This window comes from Anopheles gambiae, chromosome 3, assembly GCF_943734735.2.
Source record: "Anopheles gambiae chromosome 3, idAnoGambNW_F1_1, whole genome shotgun sequence".
Taxonomy (NCBI): Eukaryota; Metazoa; Arthropoda; class Insecta; order Diptera; family Culicidae; genus Anopheles; species Anopheles gambiae.
Genome location: NC_064602.1, coordinates 64377524 through 64393435, shown reverse-complemented (window position 1 = coordinate 64393435; position 15912 = coordinate 64377524). Strand labels below are relative to the sequence as shown.

The window sequence follows — 15912 nt, the reverse complement described above, 5'->3', positions numbered from 1 at the left end:
GAGGGGCATGGATTTCTCAAGACTAGTTAAGCATTAAATTAAAATAACAATTGCTTTAAGATTAAATTACGAGTTTTCTTACGCTTACTTTTATTACTCATCTGGATCGTCCGAACTTTGTCTCAATGCCGAATGCAATGAAATTTTCATTCAATCATAAAAAAATGGTTTTTCTTGGCTTTGTTTTTCGTTTCGGTTTGGTTTTTGCTTTCCTTTCGGTTCATAAAATAATCGAATTCCCCTTTTCCCTTGCTCTCCGCGCCAAGGAATTTGCCGCCAGGCATTCTTACCATATAGTTACGCATTTAAGCTTTTATACATCTACTATCTTAATTCGTAAATTCCATCGTATATGCCACCTTCATCACAATAACACGAACCGCACAGGATCGATCGCAGAGTAGCTGCTGAAAATTGCACACACATGTAGGTCCTCGATGGGAAGGTGTTGCGCCAACTGGACGCTACCCACCCATTCCTACACCCCGTACGATCCCGTCGACACACATGCAAAATCCGAATTATTTATACGTGTACGTGTTAGGTAAGAAAACTCCAATTTACGTTACCAGTTATGTAGAACGAACGGTAGGGCAAAAAGAGTGACACACTGTATATCTCGCTATCACACGCAGCTGACTAAAGTAAACGACAAACAGTAGAAAGTTATGGCTCCCCGTTTTTTTTTTGTTTTTGCCATCTCATTGACAAGAATTCCATTCCGTTTTGGTATAAATCTTAGTGTGGTAAATAAAAAAATAATGAAAGCGCACCTCGTTGCGCCGATCGTAAACGCTACATCTTAAGATTTGTTCCGATTAGCCGGGTGCGACCGCGAATGTGAGAAAGATATGGACAGTTGGTTAAGAATTAAGTAAATTTGTCCCGCACGAATACAGTTTCCCTAACTTACACCTAAAACGGGGCTCGCGCGGTTCATTCATCGTTCGTGGACCTATCGGTCGGTACATCCATACAAACACACCAAGAAGCTTTGTATCAAATGTGGACACTAAGAAGTGAAAAACAAATTTTGTACCCTTTTCTCCTAATCAATCGGAGAAAGGGTAGTTTAGCTTATTTCCTGCTGAACACGGTTTAAGGGAAAGCCAAAGGACAAAGAGCAAGAAATGACTATAATAATAGAGCGAACGAAATAAATTAATAAATAAATAAAACATTAAAAATAAAACAAAAAAACGGAATATAAACAAGGGCATATAAAAAACAATAAAATTATAACAAAAAAACGATTATGGCATTGCAACATGATGCACACCACCTTAAGTTTGGTTAAAATTAGGCAATCGCATGCCTATGGCCTCTGAAAGCTGACTAACAAAAAAGTTTCAAATCTTTGGGTAGTTTTCAATTGCATGACTTGAACGAATGGCAAACCAATCTTTAGGAACCGGGTTTCTTTGTGACATTCCCGGTAACAGGAATACGGTACGGAAATAGTCGGCAAGCAATCACACATCACCAATTTGCTTGTTGTAATATGTACACTTAAACGAGCTACGTTAGTTTAGTACACCACCCCTAGGAACCTCGTCATTCCATACCTCGTAGCAGTAGCATGCGCGGCAAGTACTTACGGGTGTATGTAAAACGAAACAAAAAATAGCCAGACGCTTCCCTTTAGCTGGCATTCCTTATACCACAGTCAGTGAGCGTTCCCAATTCCGGGGTGCACTGTAGCGGAAATGCAGGAACCGAACCGAGCGAACCGGCACCGCCACCACCGTTACGCTCCTTTGCCGTGCCGTTCTTTCGCCGACCGGTCGATGGCGCAATCGGCAATGGTACATCGAGCCCTACGCTCGCCTCCTGCCCGTCCGCCATCAGGAACGGGTCGAGCGGGTTCGTTAGGTCGATCGAGAACTGTGCCTTGCAGCGCTTCAGGTTCCGGTGCATCAGATAGTAGGATTTGTGCTTGAACAGCTTGAAGCACCCTTCACACTGGTGCATGCTCGGCTTCTTGTGCGTGCCGACGTGCTTGTCAAAGTCGTACTTTAGCTTGAAGCTAAGGTTACACTCGGTGCACTCGTACGTGCGCGGTTTGCGCGGATGCTTCGGCAGCTCGATCGTGTCCCGGGGTGCGGTCTGATGGTGGCTGCGGATGTGCAACCGCAGCGTGGACTTGAAGTTGAACGCTTTCGAGCAGATCGCACACACCAGCTCGTCCTTGTCCGCGTTCAGTGCCTCCACGCCCAGCTCCGTCACGACGAACGTACCGCAGGCCGCGTCGATGTAGTGCCCGCCCGGCCCAGACAGGGGCGAGTCGGGGCTGGCATCGCACGGAACCGCCACGTGGACCGGTATGCCGTTGTGCATCGTGATCGTGGGCGGTTTGCTCACTGCCTCGCTGTTGTACATCTGGCTTAGCATATCGAAGTAGGCGTCCTCGTCGTAATCGTACCCCAGCTTCGCCCGGCACCCGTTGCATAGTGGTTCAATCTTTCCATCGACCGGTTTTACCTACAACATATGGGAATGAGAGACACGGTGCGTCACAATAAGGGCAGAAGCGGAGCATCTTTCGAGTCTCTCACCTCGATTTTGGCAATCTTGTAAATGTTGTCCACTATCCGTTTCAGTTCTTCCGCCGATGCCGTCCCGATCGAGCTGAGCTCGTCGAAGGGTAGCAAACACATCAGACACTTTCTCTGCGGTTCTTTGGTACCATTTGTGCCGGCGGGGTTTTCCTGCATCGGTGTCTGTGACAGTATCTGTTGTGGCGCTTGCGTTTCCACCTGTTTCATTGCTTCCACCGTCCCCGTCGAGGTCGTGCTGTGAAGGGAAGGAATCGAAAAAAAAAAACATTTGTTTATTTGCGTTGCACATTTTTCGTTGATGCTGCATTGCATTTACCTTGGTATTGTTGCAACAGATTCATTTTCAACCTTTTTCTCCATACCCTCCGGACGGGCTGCGTATCGCCAAGTAAGGAAAACGCTGCGTGAAGGACGACACAAAGCAGAACGCCTTTCCACCTGCACCACCCAACCCACCCACCGACAAAACCAAACACTTAAACACTCGGCAGACTCAGAGACACGGCGGAATACGACACGGCTTTTTCACGCGAAACACATCACTCGACAGCATGGCATACCGCACAAGGGACTTTCTTGCCCAAATTTCCCGTTGGATACAGTGCTAACCACGTACTGAACGCATCAGCACCCTACCCCACGGACAGGTAGTGCAGGGGACAAAGTTTTTGTGAAAAGGTAAATAAACTAGCAAACGGCAAACCCCAGCAGCAAATGTGTTGTTTGATGGACGAGACGAGATTTAACGGTTTGCCTGCGCTTCGAAACAAAACAAATGCCGCCAAAGTAGGCGAATTGACGGCGACGGGCTAGTTTTGCTTTCCGTTCTCACTCGTTTCACGCAGAATTTTCACTCAAACGCAGTCAGGAAAAGCTGCCGTCCCCCTTCCCCCATCGGTCGAGCGCACTGTGCTGGGCTTTTCTTTCTGTTCTGTCCCTGCTTCGTCGTCGTCCTTCTGGTTTTTCTTTCCTTGTTTTGAAGATTTTTTTTCTTCGCAGTAAATGTCAGTCTCTGCGCCTTGAAAGCCGAAGCTGGTCGAATTGGGAGCCGAAGCGATGACAGCTGTTTTCGAACATCGAAAGTATGCTTTTTGGACGCTTTTAGATGATTATAATTGTTTTAATATCATTTAAATGCTTTGATTTACTATATAGGCGCTAAAAAAATGTTTCAATTGTAATTTTTAGTTTAATGAGTTTACTGCAACACAACAGAAATGTTTATGCTATTCTCTATTAGGTGGCGGCACCACTCACGTTCGGGGGATATTTTAAAAATAGCTCGTTGCAAAACGCCGTTGGCCTGAAGCTCAACAAATTCGTATGAGGATCAATGAATCAAATATAATCTACAAAAGTTCTTAAATTAAACTTCATGATCACTTTAAAGAGACCGAAACTATGAAAAAAAAATCTGTTCATTAAAAAAAACTACCCGATCATGTTTGTAGGATTCGAAAAAAGCCTGAGCATATGAAATTGACTGGATTTTGAAACAAACACAGAAGATGAAGTAACAACAACGGTTGATATGATTTAAAATCGCATATAAAAGGAAACCCATGATACAACTGTACAACCGAATGAGCTATTTCACATCCCAGCCAAGCTTACCAGGTTAGCTGATCATCAACGGAAATTTGTCTGCGAAGCCGATGGGAAGCTCTCATCTCAAAAGGTACCCACCAGAAGCATGGGTTTGTACTTTGAATCTTTTAGGAAACTGGAAACTTAGGCAATTTGTCCTCATTAAGTTCATATCACGATCGATGGATTCATAAAGATTGACTTGAAAGACGGATAACAATATGGAAGTTATTTTACATACTAACAAGCTACCACACAACAGTTTTGTTGCATACCGAGTCACTTCACTCAGAACCATCCGATAAATGTACCGTATTTATATAGCTTTTTGGCCTTTTCCATGTGAAATCTTCCCAAACCTGGCCAAGCTATGTTGAGCATCGATGCTTCATTGGCTGACCATTACATTCAATTCTCTCTAAATGGCCGATTTAGATCCTTTTGGCCGTTGATTTACTTTGAATTAAGCTGCTAGGAACGGGTATTGCCAAATAGAACAGAAAGCTGAACGAAATTGATCCGATCGTTCCATACAAGCAAAAAGTAACAGTGGAAGATCACTGACAACCCCTTGGCTAGTGATGAAAAACTGATTTGCTGATTGACCTTTCACTGCATGTTCTGAAATCCACACTGAATTAATTTAACCGGCTTCCTTTGGAACATTTGCACCTTTTCTCACCACCAACACGGAACGGAAACGACACGAATGAAAATGGATTCATTCCCGTTAGAGCTATAAATCACGTTTCGGTTTCAAATCATCTCTTCATGAAGTGAGGAGGTTAAGTTTTCCTATCCATACAGGTTTTTATTTGTTGGATATTTTTAACGGCTTTTCTGCGTCCACCCCGATTTCTCCGATCTTTCACATTCCAGTAGCACAAACACTCCAATAATCAAGTGCTGTAGCTGCTGCAAACTTCGGCTATCCACTAGCACGCAACCCTTATATTTTACAGGTAGTTCTCTGGGAATTCGAACGTAACGTCACGGCCAGTCAGCTTCTTGTACACCGACGCGAAAGTGTCAACCTGCAAGAAAAATAACAAACACACAACATTAATACACAACATCGAAGGATACGAAATAATCAACTCGAATGGAATTGAGTCACTGAATACAGAGGGATATTCAAGCTTTAACATGCAACACCATTCCCCCGCTTCTAACAGCTACTCACTTTGTGTTCGATGGTGGTCTGCTGGTTCTTATCCAGGTGCACCTTGATCAGCTGGGATCCGTCGAGCTTGACGCGGATACGCTTGCCGACCACCTCCGCCGGGAATACCAGATCCTCCAGGATGGCATCGTACACGGCGGTGAGCGTTCGGGAACGCGGTCTCTTCTGCTTGTTGGGGTCGCGGCGTCCACGCATCGGTTTGGGCAGAATGCGGCGCTCGGCAATGAACACGACGTGCTTGCCGGAGAACTTCTTCTCCAACTCGCGCACCAGACGGGTCTGTACCTTCTGGAAGGCCTTCTGTTTCGGCACCGGCACGTAGATGATGATCGCCTAAAATGCAAACCCAAACACAACACACAAATCAGCCACCAGAGTTCGATTCTCTTCCCGTGTCCGGTGCGCGCGCGCCTACCTTCTTGTTGTTGAACTCGACCTCACGCGCGCGGGTGATGTACAGATCACGCAGCTGCGGCTTCAGATCCGAGTTCATCTCCAGCTCCAGGATGGCCTGGCCGATCTGCGTCTCGAACGCATCGGGTTCGCCGTTGCCGGCTTTGATCACCTTGGAACCGAACACCATCTAAAAAGGAAGAGGGGGGGTAAGAGAAAACCATCACATTAATACTTGTTTACTACGTTCAACAACAATAACCTGGCTCTGGCCAATTCCATCTTCGATAGCGCATGCAACACGATATACGCCCTGTCCACGGCCACACCGGGGTGTCATGTCATCAACATTCTTCCCTCCCGCTTCTGACAACATCAACCACCGGGAACGGCGAATCGCATTCGGTACACGGTTTCACAAATCGACGCATTTCTCCAATAAAAGCTTCCACAAGCCATCGGCAATCGACACTCGTCGCGTGTGGCCACCATTCGTCTATCGGTTGAGCGGCAAATCGAGGGAATTGGCACATTTTCAGCAACACTTACAGCGATTTTTATTTGGGTTCACAACGAAATGTGTCCACTAGCACATCAAAGATGCCCGGAAAAAGAGCGAGAGGAGTTCGGCATTGACAGTTGTTACCCTTCTGGCCCGGAAGTTCGCAACGCGCTTCGCCGCAACTGTCAACTGTCATGCAGCGTGCAGGGCTGAGCAGAACGTTGATTTTATGCTTACAACCGTTTTCACTTTGTTTCTAATCAATCAGTACTCTCGATGTTTTTGAAAATTAATGTCAAAAATTGTGTTGTTTTTTCAATGCTAAAAACTCCCATAGGTTTTACGGATAAACGTAAATAAATTACAGAACACATTCCTCCAAAAACGCATAGTTGAGAATGCGATTTAAGGATATAACCGATGGTTGACTTGAATTACCTTCGATTTGCACCCTACGTATATCTTTTTTCAGTTTATTTGCCTTTACCCTTTGCATGATTCAAGTACGATATTCTCCGAACAGACAATATTCCCAACCGGTATTTTTTTTCTAGCCAGCTAATGACAGATGACGTTGAAGCGCTCACCTCCACTCGTCCATTTCGTCAAAAGTTGTACAACAGAGAGGTTTGGACTGGTTCAGCGCTGGTCAATCTTTTGTTGATTATCTCGACCAGAAAACTCTTCTCTTCAATCGAAGATAAATATGGTAAATATTACACCCTATGCTGCGATTAAAACGATTGATAATGGGGGTAAATCCGCTGAATGAGGCCACTTTTGTTAAAAACAATCGTGATGGCATAAGCTAGGTTAGGTTTCTGCGGGTATCCGCGCGCGGGACTGGCTGTGTTTTTTAGCTACACGTGTCACAGATTCAGGAGTGATTATTTTACTGATTTTTCCTTATTTTCTTAGGCTGCCGTAGCTACCAAGGACATTGAGAAGCCGGTCGTTGAGACCGCGACCGTGCACCGCATCCGTATCACGCTGACCTCCCGGAATGTTCGCAGCCTGGAGAAGGTGTGTGCCGATCTGATTGCCGGAGCCAAGAAGCAGAAGCTGCGTGTGAAGGTAAGTGTTTCTGTTGCACTTTTCTTCTTTGTTGTGGATGTGTAAACAGACAAAACTAATTCGCTACTTTTTTCGCCACTTCCTTCAGGGTCCAGTTCGCATGCCGACCAAGATCCTTCGCATCACCACCCGTAAGACTCCTTGCGGTGAGGGTTCCAAGACGTGGGATCGTTTCCAGGTACGTTCAGTTTGCACAATCTGCATATATCGCCCTCCCCGGGTACGGCAAGTTTAAAACCAAAGTGTCCGTTTTGGGGCTCTCGTAGTCACTGGTAACCGCACTTTCGAAAAACCGGCCAAGATAAAATCGTCCTACGTCATAGTGCTTGATCAATGGTTCATAATTTTTCAAGTCTCCATTGGTCTCGGACATTTCCTCGCTTCGCACTGCCGCAGGTGCATTGCTGCTCGCTATTGTTTGTACTAAACAATCGATCCTTCTTTACTGCTTTTTTCCAGATGCGCATCCACAAGCGTATCATCGATCTGCACTCGCCATCGGAAATCGTGAAACAAATCACCTCGATTAACATGGAACCTGGTGTAGAGGTTGAGGTGACGATTGCCGACCCATAAGCTACTGCAGTACCAAAAGCTCCCGAGCAACAGCATCGTGTGATCGGGTTCTCTCTCTGTCACTGGTGGCTCGACCGCATGGTAACGTTCGTTACTTCACCCACCATCAATGGAAGTAGTGAGTGTTACCGTGTATAAAACGTTCGGTTACTTGCACTAACATCCAAGTATAGTAACCAAACAACAAGCCCCTTTTCTCCGTGTACATTTGCTTATTCCTGGTAGAGTTACCATCGACAAGGAATGTAGCAAATTACACGGAATAAAAAGAAAACAAAGTATTTAAACGTTTTTTACGTTAAAAGGGCACATATCTGGATTTTTATGTTACTTAATTTCATAAGCGAAAGAAAATAATATTTTATTATTGAATTATTGTTAACGCTTCATCTACATAGTATGTTTTATCAGATATCAATGATGGTTCTAAATTTATCAGTCAAAATAACGTCTGGTCCAGTACTGACCCCAAAATTTCGTTTGAGCTGTGCCAGTTGAAAGTATCCAATGGAAATGACTGACTTGCCATAGCAGACAATTGTTCGCTTTATCGTTATTTCCGTTTTGTATTACAAATTCCATCACAATTCCCCTCGCATCTATTTGTAAACATTCAATTTCTGCAATGTAATTGTCTAATTATTTCCACACATGTATCTACACCCCCCAGCCAATTCCATTTACGGAATAACGATAGAAAACTCTTTACAGAAATACCGTCGTCATAGGTAGTCACTAGCAACCCTTTACCACCTTTACCTCACCCGGGTTGCCATGGCAAGGAATGGGGCTTTTGTCTAAAGGAGCGTCATGTTTGCCAACGTTAGGTCGATAAACGAAAAACATTCAGCCCGGGTGCCCTCCAGCAGTAGTCTGGAACGTTCATGTTATTGTTATCGTTAGTTGGGCGCACACGTTTCGAAAGTGCAAGTGAAACGGTCGGCATTTTTTGCGATTAAAACTCTCTTTCCCTGTGGCATGTGGAAGCTGAAAAGTAAGCTGAAACGCAAATTCCGCTCATCGAAGATCGATTGTAATAGCAATCGGGTAGATTACGATGTGCACTCGCTTGAATCCGAGAGTCCGGCCCGACCCGCTTCGGAGCAATCCGATACATCGGTGGCAGTACCGGGTAGCAGCAGTTGTGGTGACGGTATCGGTTACCATAGGCACGCTCGAAATTGCTGTAGCGCCCCGGTTGGTGGTGCTGGCAGTAGCGACAATTCATCCCTTTTCAGTTACAACTGTTGCTACAATTACAATTTGCACATCAATTACAACGTGCACCACCGGTTGCAGCACAACCATGTGGCTCCCCATCATCACCATCATCATCGCCATCACCATGGCAACCGGCGGGAAGGCACGGACGATAATACCGACGGAACACCGTTCGGTAGCACTAGCTGCATGACGGGTGCAGGGTCGGAAAGCTCGACTGAAGTTCCACGAAAGGCTCGAGCATCGTGTGCCAAAACTCGACGAAACCGAACCGCTGCGTCCAGCGCGTCCTCGACAAAAGTGTCCTCGGAACCGGACATTGATAGGAAGGGGGCCTTGCTTGAAAATAAAATCACCACAAGATGCCTTTCAACGAGCGATCTTTCGTCGTACAAAAGCCGGCCTGAGCAGCGGTCTCGCAATGGAGTGGCGAGTGGCGAAGGAAAAAAGAACCCATCTTCGGCCGGTGGGTCTGGTGTCCGACGACCGCGTTCCGCTTCTCAGCGTGGTCGGGCGGATTCGCTCGATAACACTACCGGTACCGATTCCGCAATGTCCACCGACTACCACACCATCTGTCGACGGTTGCACGCAATCTCGCTCCAATCGGAGGCGGCCACTCCATCATCCGCCGATCCGATCGCGGGCCGTGCCGATCTAACCGATCACGATCGACGCATCCTGCACTGCATGGTGCTGAAGCGCATCAAGGAGCTCGAGCAGCTAGAGGAGGCCGTCCTGGCCAAGCAGTGCTGGGAGCAGGAAAAAGTGTTCCGCAAATCATTGCTCGATCAGCAGGAGCGCAACTATCGGAAAGCCATCCGGCAGAAGCGCACCATCGAGATGATCGAGGTGCGCAATCGAAAGCAACGGTTGGCCCGGCTCGAGCAGCAGCAGATAGAAAAGATACAGAACGAAATCAACGAGAAGGACCTTCGGTCGGCAAGTCTGCTGAAGAACATCGAGATCAAGAAGGGCATCCGGGAGTGCGAACGTCGCAGCCGGGAGCTGAAGCGCCTCGAGGACGCTACGGTTAATCAGGAGGAGAAGGTGCTCGATAGGGACATTTGGCGGCAGTCGCTGGTGGAAACGCTGGAGGAGCGTGCCAACCGTGCGGAAGGATTGCGGCGCCGAGTGATGGACGTGTACCGGCGCCGGCTGAAGATTGACAATCAGCTCGAGCGGAAGATGCATGCCCACAATCTGAAGCAAACGCTCGAGCAGGAGCGGTACAAGCTGTCGCTGCTGAAGGAACGTATCCTGGTACGGGAGAGTCGGTTCCAGAAGTTCAAAGACAGCAAAAAGCGCATCTTCGATCAGCTGAAGAATCGGGCCAAAACGACGGCCGCACTGCGCGACATGGTCAAGCACACGATTGGGCCGGGTGGTGGCGGCAGTTCGGGAACGGTGGTGACGGTTTCGGCCAGCAACACCCGGCCCGGTTCGGTGCTGCAGCATCAGCAAAGGTGTGTTTCTTCCGCACGGTCCAGCGGTTCGGTCGGTATGGTGATGGATTCGGCGGCCTTGTCCCAACGGTTGCTGGACGTTGTACGCATCAAATAAGCGGGGAACGGATGCGTTGAATCATTTTAAGGGCTTTTTTGTATATTCACCTTTACATTTGCTTCTTACCTGGACGACGGTTCGGTCGGTACAATAAAACGAAAGCACCGAATATCCTTGGAAAAATAGGGGTTCCGTTTGCATTTTTACCTGACTTACAGAAAGAACCGTACAAATGTTCTTGCAAACCATCCAGCAGCGACGCCTGTACGATCAGCATCCTTGTTTTCAACTTCGATTTGTTCTATCATTTCTAATATTATCTTTGTACAGCGTACACATGATAACAATTAGTACTATTTGTAAATAATTATCTAAAAAAAATTTATATTAATAATTAAACTTTTTTGCATAATATATTCCATTATTACGGCACATGTTTAGCCGTTTTTTCTGATAATTTAATATAATATTGTAAACAATATTTTACAGCCTCAAAAGTATGCAGTTTAAAACAAACCGCTTGGTGTTGCATTTTTAATCCCTTAAAATAGCAAATTGACTGACCGCTGCAAAATAATCGTTTCCCATTTTCCCTAATGCTGAAGGACATGCAGATTTATTCAACCTTGAAGCAGGACCATAGAAAAAGGGTAAATCGCCCATCATGCAAGGGTGCAAAAGTGCAAGGAAAATGCATCCACCCCTTGGTTTGCAAATGCAGAATTTGGGCGAACAGCAGGGGTACAACAAACAGGTTTCTACCGGACGCGCCTTGGCGAGCGGCACAAGTCATCCCTTCGGCCCGAACGGTACCGCGTGCAGCGGTTGGAGATGCGATTGTATGGGTGTGCGTGCAGATCAGGGCAAGCTGCGTTAGAAGTGTGGTGTGTTATGTATCGCTAGAGCAGCACGTCAGCGTTAGATGAGGACGGTCGGGAAGGGCAGTGTTGGGTTAGCTTTGCGCAGTGGCGATATCGTAACCAATGAGGTACAACCGAGGTGCGATTATTGCTAGTTGAAAACTAATACCAATACCCCGCCTTGGGGACGTGAAATACCGTCCGCTATGGCAATTTTTGCAAACCCCGAAAGGGGTAACAATTCATTAAACAAAAAGTATCTAGTAGAGTTTAGCCCAGTGATCTAACCTGAAAAGCTATCACTGCAAGTGATGGTCTGTGGTTAGATAATGGTTAATACGTTCAATAGACATATTTTCACGACAGGATAACACTGAATCCTCTCAGATGTTTCAATGACCACACAATTCCGTGAAATCATTTTCTTCGCGAGCCGGCATTGGGTTGTGGTTTGTTTATTTCGTGATATTTGACAACCGGCTTGATACACCGGCATGGTGGAGTCATTAGCTTCAGGGGTGAATAACTTTCAAGGGAAATGAGCGCGGTTCTGAAGCAATTGCATCTCTTATTACTGGCCAAATGTTTCAATGATTTATTTAGAAACATTTTTTTATTTTTTCTTTTAAATTCCTGGACCTGGAAATTAATCAAAAAGTTTTCCGAAAGAAAATAAAATGTAAAATGTAGGACTAGAAAAACTTGTCATGTTAGTATCAAAAGCTAATTTAGCGACAGTTGTTTCTTCTTCGTCGATGTATATTCTGTTTGGTTCTTTAAATTGAGTCCCAATTTCTTAAGTGAATAATATTTTATTCCGTTTGAATCATCCACCGATACAAGGTATTTTGACTGCCGAAACAAAGAGGACTTTTCAGAAATAATTATTATTTGGCAAGACTAAAGTCCCTAGCAGTTCTAGTTAAAATGAGAAAGCACGTAAGTAGATTAATTTTCACAATTCACATTCAGTTAGTTTTAATCGTTCTTTTTGTATCTCGCATAACGTCCTACGCGGACATGCCGGTCTATTCAGGATTTCGTGACTTATTTCATTACGACACAGCTGGATAGTCAATCCTTTCTACGATGGGACGGTCCAATTCAGGCTTGAACTCAGGACGGGCATGTTGTTAAGTCGTTCTAGTTGACGACTGTACCAAGGGATCGAGTTTTAATCATCATAGACTGTATTTTTAGCTCATTCTTAGCCGACTAAGATTCGTTTCCCTTTTGGATCACGCAGAAATTCTTTGCATTTTTTGAGCTTTTTACAATCTCGACGGTTCTTGCGCATCGCCGCCAGTCTTTGCTGACCCCTGCCGTAAGGTGTTCTAATCAAATATGCATCATTTGCTTGTCTAAAATCATACATTTATTACGCTGCATTAAAGAATCCATTCAGGAAATAGTGAAATTCTTTCCCGCATTCAACAAACCATTCCCTACCTTTCCTTTCCTTTCCTCCGGCCCGTTCGTTTCGAAGCATGCGAAGCTGTCAAACTGTCTTTCCCCGAAGTGACACAAAAGACACACGCTCGAATCGCAGCAAGCGGCAGCGCACAGTGTTGTTATGTAAAGTAAACCATTCTCAAGCTGCTGCCGGGTGGCTTTACCGCAAGATGCTGAAAGTGTTCCAATCGTCGTCCACCCTGCTGGGACAGCAGCTGAAAGCCCTGGTTTCAGTCCGACACTACGGCAAACCGAACAAAAAGTTCCTCTACAAAGATGGCATCCTGAAGGACCAGATTTATTACTACCCACGGTAAGGTTTCGTGTACCAGGAGCACGTGTGGTGTTTACATCACTGTAGCATACCCGAAGCGAGGCAAACGAGTCGATCATCATATCATACGACTGGGCTTTGCTTTTAGGGACAACAACCGTGAACTACCTGCGCTGAATGGAGAACCTTCGAAACTGTTCAGCGTTCGTCGTATGAAACCAATCAAAGGGCTGCCGTACTGGGAAAAGCGGATACTGCGCGGCTTGGGACTGTATGAGGTAACGCAACTAACCGATGCTAACCCCGAAACAGACGCCTTATTCTCGTTAACCTTGTGTTTGTAGAAAAATGCGGTCGCCGTGGTAAAGAACATCCCGGAAAATAATGCCCGCCTGTGGAAGGTGAAGCATTTGGTGGAGATACTTCCGATCACGTACCGGTACGGCGAACCGACGGAGGCTGACATCGAGCGAACGTTCCTAAAGGAGGATGGCGAGTGTGTCGTGATACGCAAGCTAGAGGCAGCGGAGGTGACCAACACGAAGCTGTCCGCTGCGGAGCAGCTTCGTCACGCCAAAGATCGTATAGACGGGGAAACGTTACGAAAAGATTCTCGGCTCAAGTGGCTGAATGCGTGGTAAGGGAGGGTGGCAGCCTAGCGGGATGGCCGTAAGTCCGTTTGTAGGTAGTGCGGAGGAGGATTGAGTGGCGTTTAATATAAGCAACCTTTAAAAACACAAAAAAGAAGTTTCGGATACTTTTTTATACAAGTAGGGCACGGGCAGTTTTTACACGACACATTTAAATAGTCCACTGTTTATTAGTTTTTTTTTTTGTTGCACGCTTACATATTACCCACCCGGCGCCGCTGCCGTCCGCGATTCGAGCCATTCCGCAACAATCGATCGCTAGCGTGTTGGCTAGCCAGTAGGGAAGAAACCGGTCGGAAAAACCACCCCGGGCCCTGGCTAACATCACCCCACACACGCTGCTGGTAGGGGGACGAGCGTGACATCGCGCCCCATCGGCCACTGGAACCAACGGGCGGATTTGTTGGGTGTGGTGTATGTATGTGTGAGTGTGTCAGTAGTGTGGTAAATATAATATAGTAGTAACATTGATTTTTGCTTTTCCACGCGCTTTCTTTCCCTAATATACTTGTACAACACCGACGACAGTCAGCAGCTATATAAAGTCTAATTGTTGGCCTACTACACCTTTGAACCGAGAGCAAGTGGTGGTGGTTATGGTTACCTTATTTGTCCTGTGTTGCTTTACCCATTTCTTGTAGTATTGATGTTTAGTTTGCTCCTTTGTTTTTGGTTTGTTCTGGTGGAAGAAGAAGTATTGTTTTTGTTTCGTACGTTTTTCTAAATATTTGGTTTACTTTTTTTTTGTTGAGTTTTTGGTTGGCTAATGAGATTCCTGCTTTCTGATAAATGGATAGGAAAGCGTGGTAGCAACACTTTAGCAATTCCCTTCTTTCAATCCCCATCCTTCAGTATACGTGTAGGTTTTAAAAACGAATGGAAGCGTCTGAGAAAACTCCAGTCTGTTGGTTAGTTTCAATATATAGAGAGAGATGCATTTTGCCCTTTTTTCTTCTACTTTGCCTTTCTAGCGATTGGTGACACGGGTGGTTACTGTACTGGAGTAAAATTTCTATAAAAACACGGTACTAGTTGGGGTAGGTAGGTGTCCCACCGTCTTCGAGCGGGCGTATTCCTCCCAGGTAGAAAAACACCCATCATCCTCCTGTATACGGTTGTATAGGCGGTGGTTCCGGTGGTGACGGTAAATATGGTTGGATTGAATTTTCTGATCAGACTGTGTCGAGGAGGTTGCAATTTCCACTCTACCACACTATTGGGTGGTATAATTTATTTGATGGCGTTGAGTTCTTTTCTATGCTTTACATTATCCTACGAGAAGCGTTGAGGTTGGAGTGGGATGAGATATGGGGTTGGTGTTAGCGATGTGAGTAATCGGGTGACATTCGAAGCAACAAACTGTTGCGCTTCCTGTTTTGCTCACGCAAACTGTTGTACGAGCAACATTCGCTGTAGGCTGATTTACGGGATTGTTGTGTGCGTTTCTCTTGTTGCATTTTACCGGGGAGGGCACGGTTACTCCATTTCCAAATAGACACTTAACACATCAATTTATCTTGGCGGTACAATTTTGAGCATGCTTCCTATACTACCTCCTCATCCTCCTTTTTCCGGATGACGTCATCGCGCCATAGAGACGATAGAGCTGTTCCTTCCGCTGGATCTGTTTCCTACATTCCAGCGAAAATAGGGGCAAAACTAACGAGTACTGCAGCATCCATCGTGCAGGCAAGCTTACAGAATGCTGCAGGAGCTCTTCTCGCGGAACGGGTTCACCTTCTGGCTGGAGAACCCGACCAACAGGCAGTCTTCGGCCTGGTGCTCCGTCACGTACTTCACGATGTCCGCCACGGCCTGCGACACCGTGATGCGCTGGATGGCAGCTTCGCGCCGGAGCTGCTCGGTGATTGCTCGTTGCTGCTGCAGATTCGAGGCCATTATATCCATCACGGCTGTCTCGGATAGCCCTATGGTGAATGCTTTTACGGGAAGTTTCCGCGCACAGAAAAAAAATAACAAGCAGGTGCAGCTATGCGAAACCCGCAACACGGATTGCTTCACCAACGGGCTAAAAGGGGAACAACTGCGTTCACGGCACTTGATGACTTTTTGCCG

General features: G+C 46.2%; 6 protein-coding genes and 1 non-coding gene across 7 annotated transcripts; 4 read left to right on the top strand and 3 right to left on the bottom strand.

Moving 5' to 3' along the window:
- Positions 1–54: 54 nt before the first annotated feature.
- Positions 55–3555, bottom strand: LOC5667989 (zinc finger protein 599). The gene is made up of 3 exons (XM_001688527.2): positions 2875–3555; positions 2556–2793; positions 55–2481 (listed from the first exon to the last, which is right to left on the bottom strand). Exons 1-3 carry the CDS (start codon positions 2916–2918, stop codon positions 1642–1644), a joined length of 1122 nt encoding a protein of 373 aa, XP_001688579.2. The 5' UTR covers positions 2919–3555; the 3' UTR covers positions 55–1641.
- A 1375-nt stretch (positions 3556–4930) lies between these two features.
- LOC1275319 (small ribosomal subunit protein eS7) lies at positions 4931–6583 on the bottom strand. The gene is made up of 4 exons (XM_314557.4): positions 6271–6583; positions 5744–5911; positions 5329–5661; positions 4931–5179 (listed from the first exon to the last, which is right to left on the bottom strand). The coding sequence occupies exons 2-4, from the start codon at positions 5909–5911 to the stop codon at positions 5102–5104; spliced, it is 579 nt and encodes a 192-aa protein (XP_314557.3). The 5' UTR covers positions 6271–6583; the 3' UTR covers positions 4931–5101.
- Positions 6584–6707: 124 nt separating this feature from the next.
- On the top strand, positions 6708–8182 carry LOC1275318 (small ribosomal subunit protein uS10). Its single transcript, XM_314556.4, has 4 exons — positions 6708–6932; positions 7142–7297; positions 7386–7475; positions 7757–8182. The coding sequence occupies exons 1-4, from the start codon at positions 6930–6932 to the stop codon at positions 7871–7873; spliced, it is 366 nt and encodes a 121-aa protein (XP_314556.3). The 5' UTR covers positions 6708–6929; the 3' UTR covers positions 7874–8182.
- Positions 8183–8337: 155 nt separating this feature from the next.
- On the top strand, positions 8338–10783 carry LOC133393678 (myotubularin-related protein DDB_G0290005). Its single transcript, XM_061659608.1, has one exon. It carries the CDS (start codon positions 8852–8854, stop codon positions 10655–10657), a length of 1806 nt encoding a protein of 601 aa, XP_061515592.1. The 5' UTR covers positions 8338–8851; the 3' UTR covers positions 10658–10783.
- Positions 10784–11546: 763 nt separating this feature from the next.
- Positions 11547–14307, top strand: LOC1275317 (uncharacterized). Its single transcript, XM_314555.4, has 3 exons — positions 11547–13225; positions 13335–13464; positions 13531–14307. The coding sequence occupies exons 1-3, from the start codon at positions 12948–12950 to the stop codon at positions 13825–13827; spliced, it is 705 nt and encodes a 234-aa protein (XP_314555.4). The 5' UTR covers positions 11547–12947; the 3' UTR covers positions 13828–14307.
- On the top strand, positions 11555–11695 carry LOC11175827 (U4 spliceosomal RNA). Its single transcript, XR_003025315.1, has one exon. It is a non-coding gene; the product is annotated as a U4 spliceosomal RNA (small nuclear RNA).
- LOC1275316 (guanine nucleotide-binding protein subunit gamma-1) lies at positions 13972–15862 on the bottom strand. Its single transcript, XM_314554.3, has one exon. The coding sequence runs from the start codon at positions 15742–15744 to the stop codon at positions 15532–15534; it is 213 nt and encodes a 70-aa protein (XP_314554.2). The 5' UTR covers positions 15745–15862; the 3' UTR covers positions 13972–15531.
- Between the last annotated feature and the right edge of the window lie 50 nt (positions 15863–15912).

Coding starts and splice junctions, on each gene's coding strand:
- LOC133393678 (XM_061659608.1), top strand. CDS start 8,852: ATGTGGAAGCTGAAAAGTAAGCTGAAACGCAAATTCCGCTCATCGAAG.
- LOC1275316 (XM_314554.3), bottom strand. CDS start 15,744: ATGGATATAATGGCCTCGAATCTGCAGCAGCAACGAGCAATCACCGAG.
- LOC5667989 (XM_001688527.2), bottom strand. CDS start 2,918: ATGGAGAAAAAGGTTGAAAATGAATCTGTTGCAACAATACCAAG. Junction 2,794..2,874: donor TCTGTTGCAACAATACCAAG/GTAAATGCAATG, acceptor TTCCCTTCACAG/CACGACCTCGACGGGGACGG. Junction 2,482..2,555: donor ACAAGATTGCCAAAATCGAG/GTGAGAGACTCG, acceptor CATATGTTGTAG/GTAAAACCGGTCGATGGAAA.
- LOC1275317 (XM_314555.4), top strand. CDS start 12,948: ATGCGAAGCTGTCAAACTGTCTTTCCCCGAAGTGACACAAAAGACACA. Junction 13,226..13,334: donor CAGATTTATTACTACCCACG/GTAAGGTTTCGT, acceptor CTTTGCTTTTAG/GGACAACAACCGTGAACTAC. Junction 13,465..13,530: donor GCGGCTTGGGACTGTATGAG/GTAACGCAACTA, acceptor TTGTGTTTGTAG/AAAAATGCGGTCGCCGTGGT.
- LOC1275318 (XM_314556.4), top strand. Junction 7,298..7,385: donor AGCAGAAGCTGCGTGTGAAG/GTAAGTGTTTCT, acceptor CACTTCCTTCAG/GGTCCAGTTCGCATGCCGAC. Junction 7,476..7,756: donor AGACGTGGGATCGTTTCCAG/GTACGTTCAGTT, acceptor GCTTTTTTCCAG/ATGCGCATCCACAAGCGTAT.
- LOC1275319 (XM_314557.4), bottom strand. CDS start 5,911: ATGGTGTTCGGTTCCAAGGTGATCAAAGCCGGCAACGGCGAACCCGAT. Junction 5,662..5,743: donor TCGAGTTCAACAACAAGAAG/GTAGGCGCGCGC, acceptor TTTGCATTTTAG/GCGATCATCATCTACGTGCC. Junction 5,180..5,328: donor AGACCACCATCGAACACAAA/GTGAGTAGCTGT, acceptor TTTTTCTTGCAG/GTTGACACTTTCGCGTCGGT.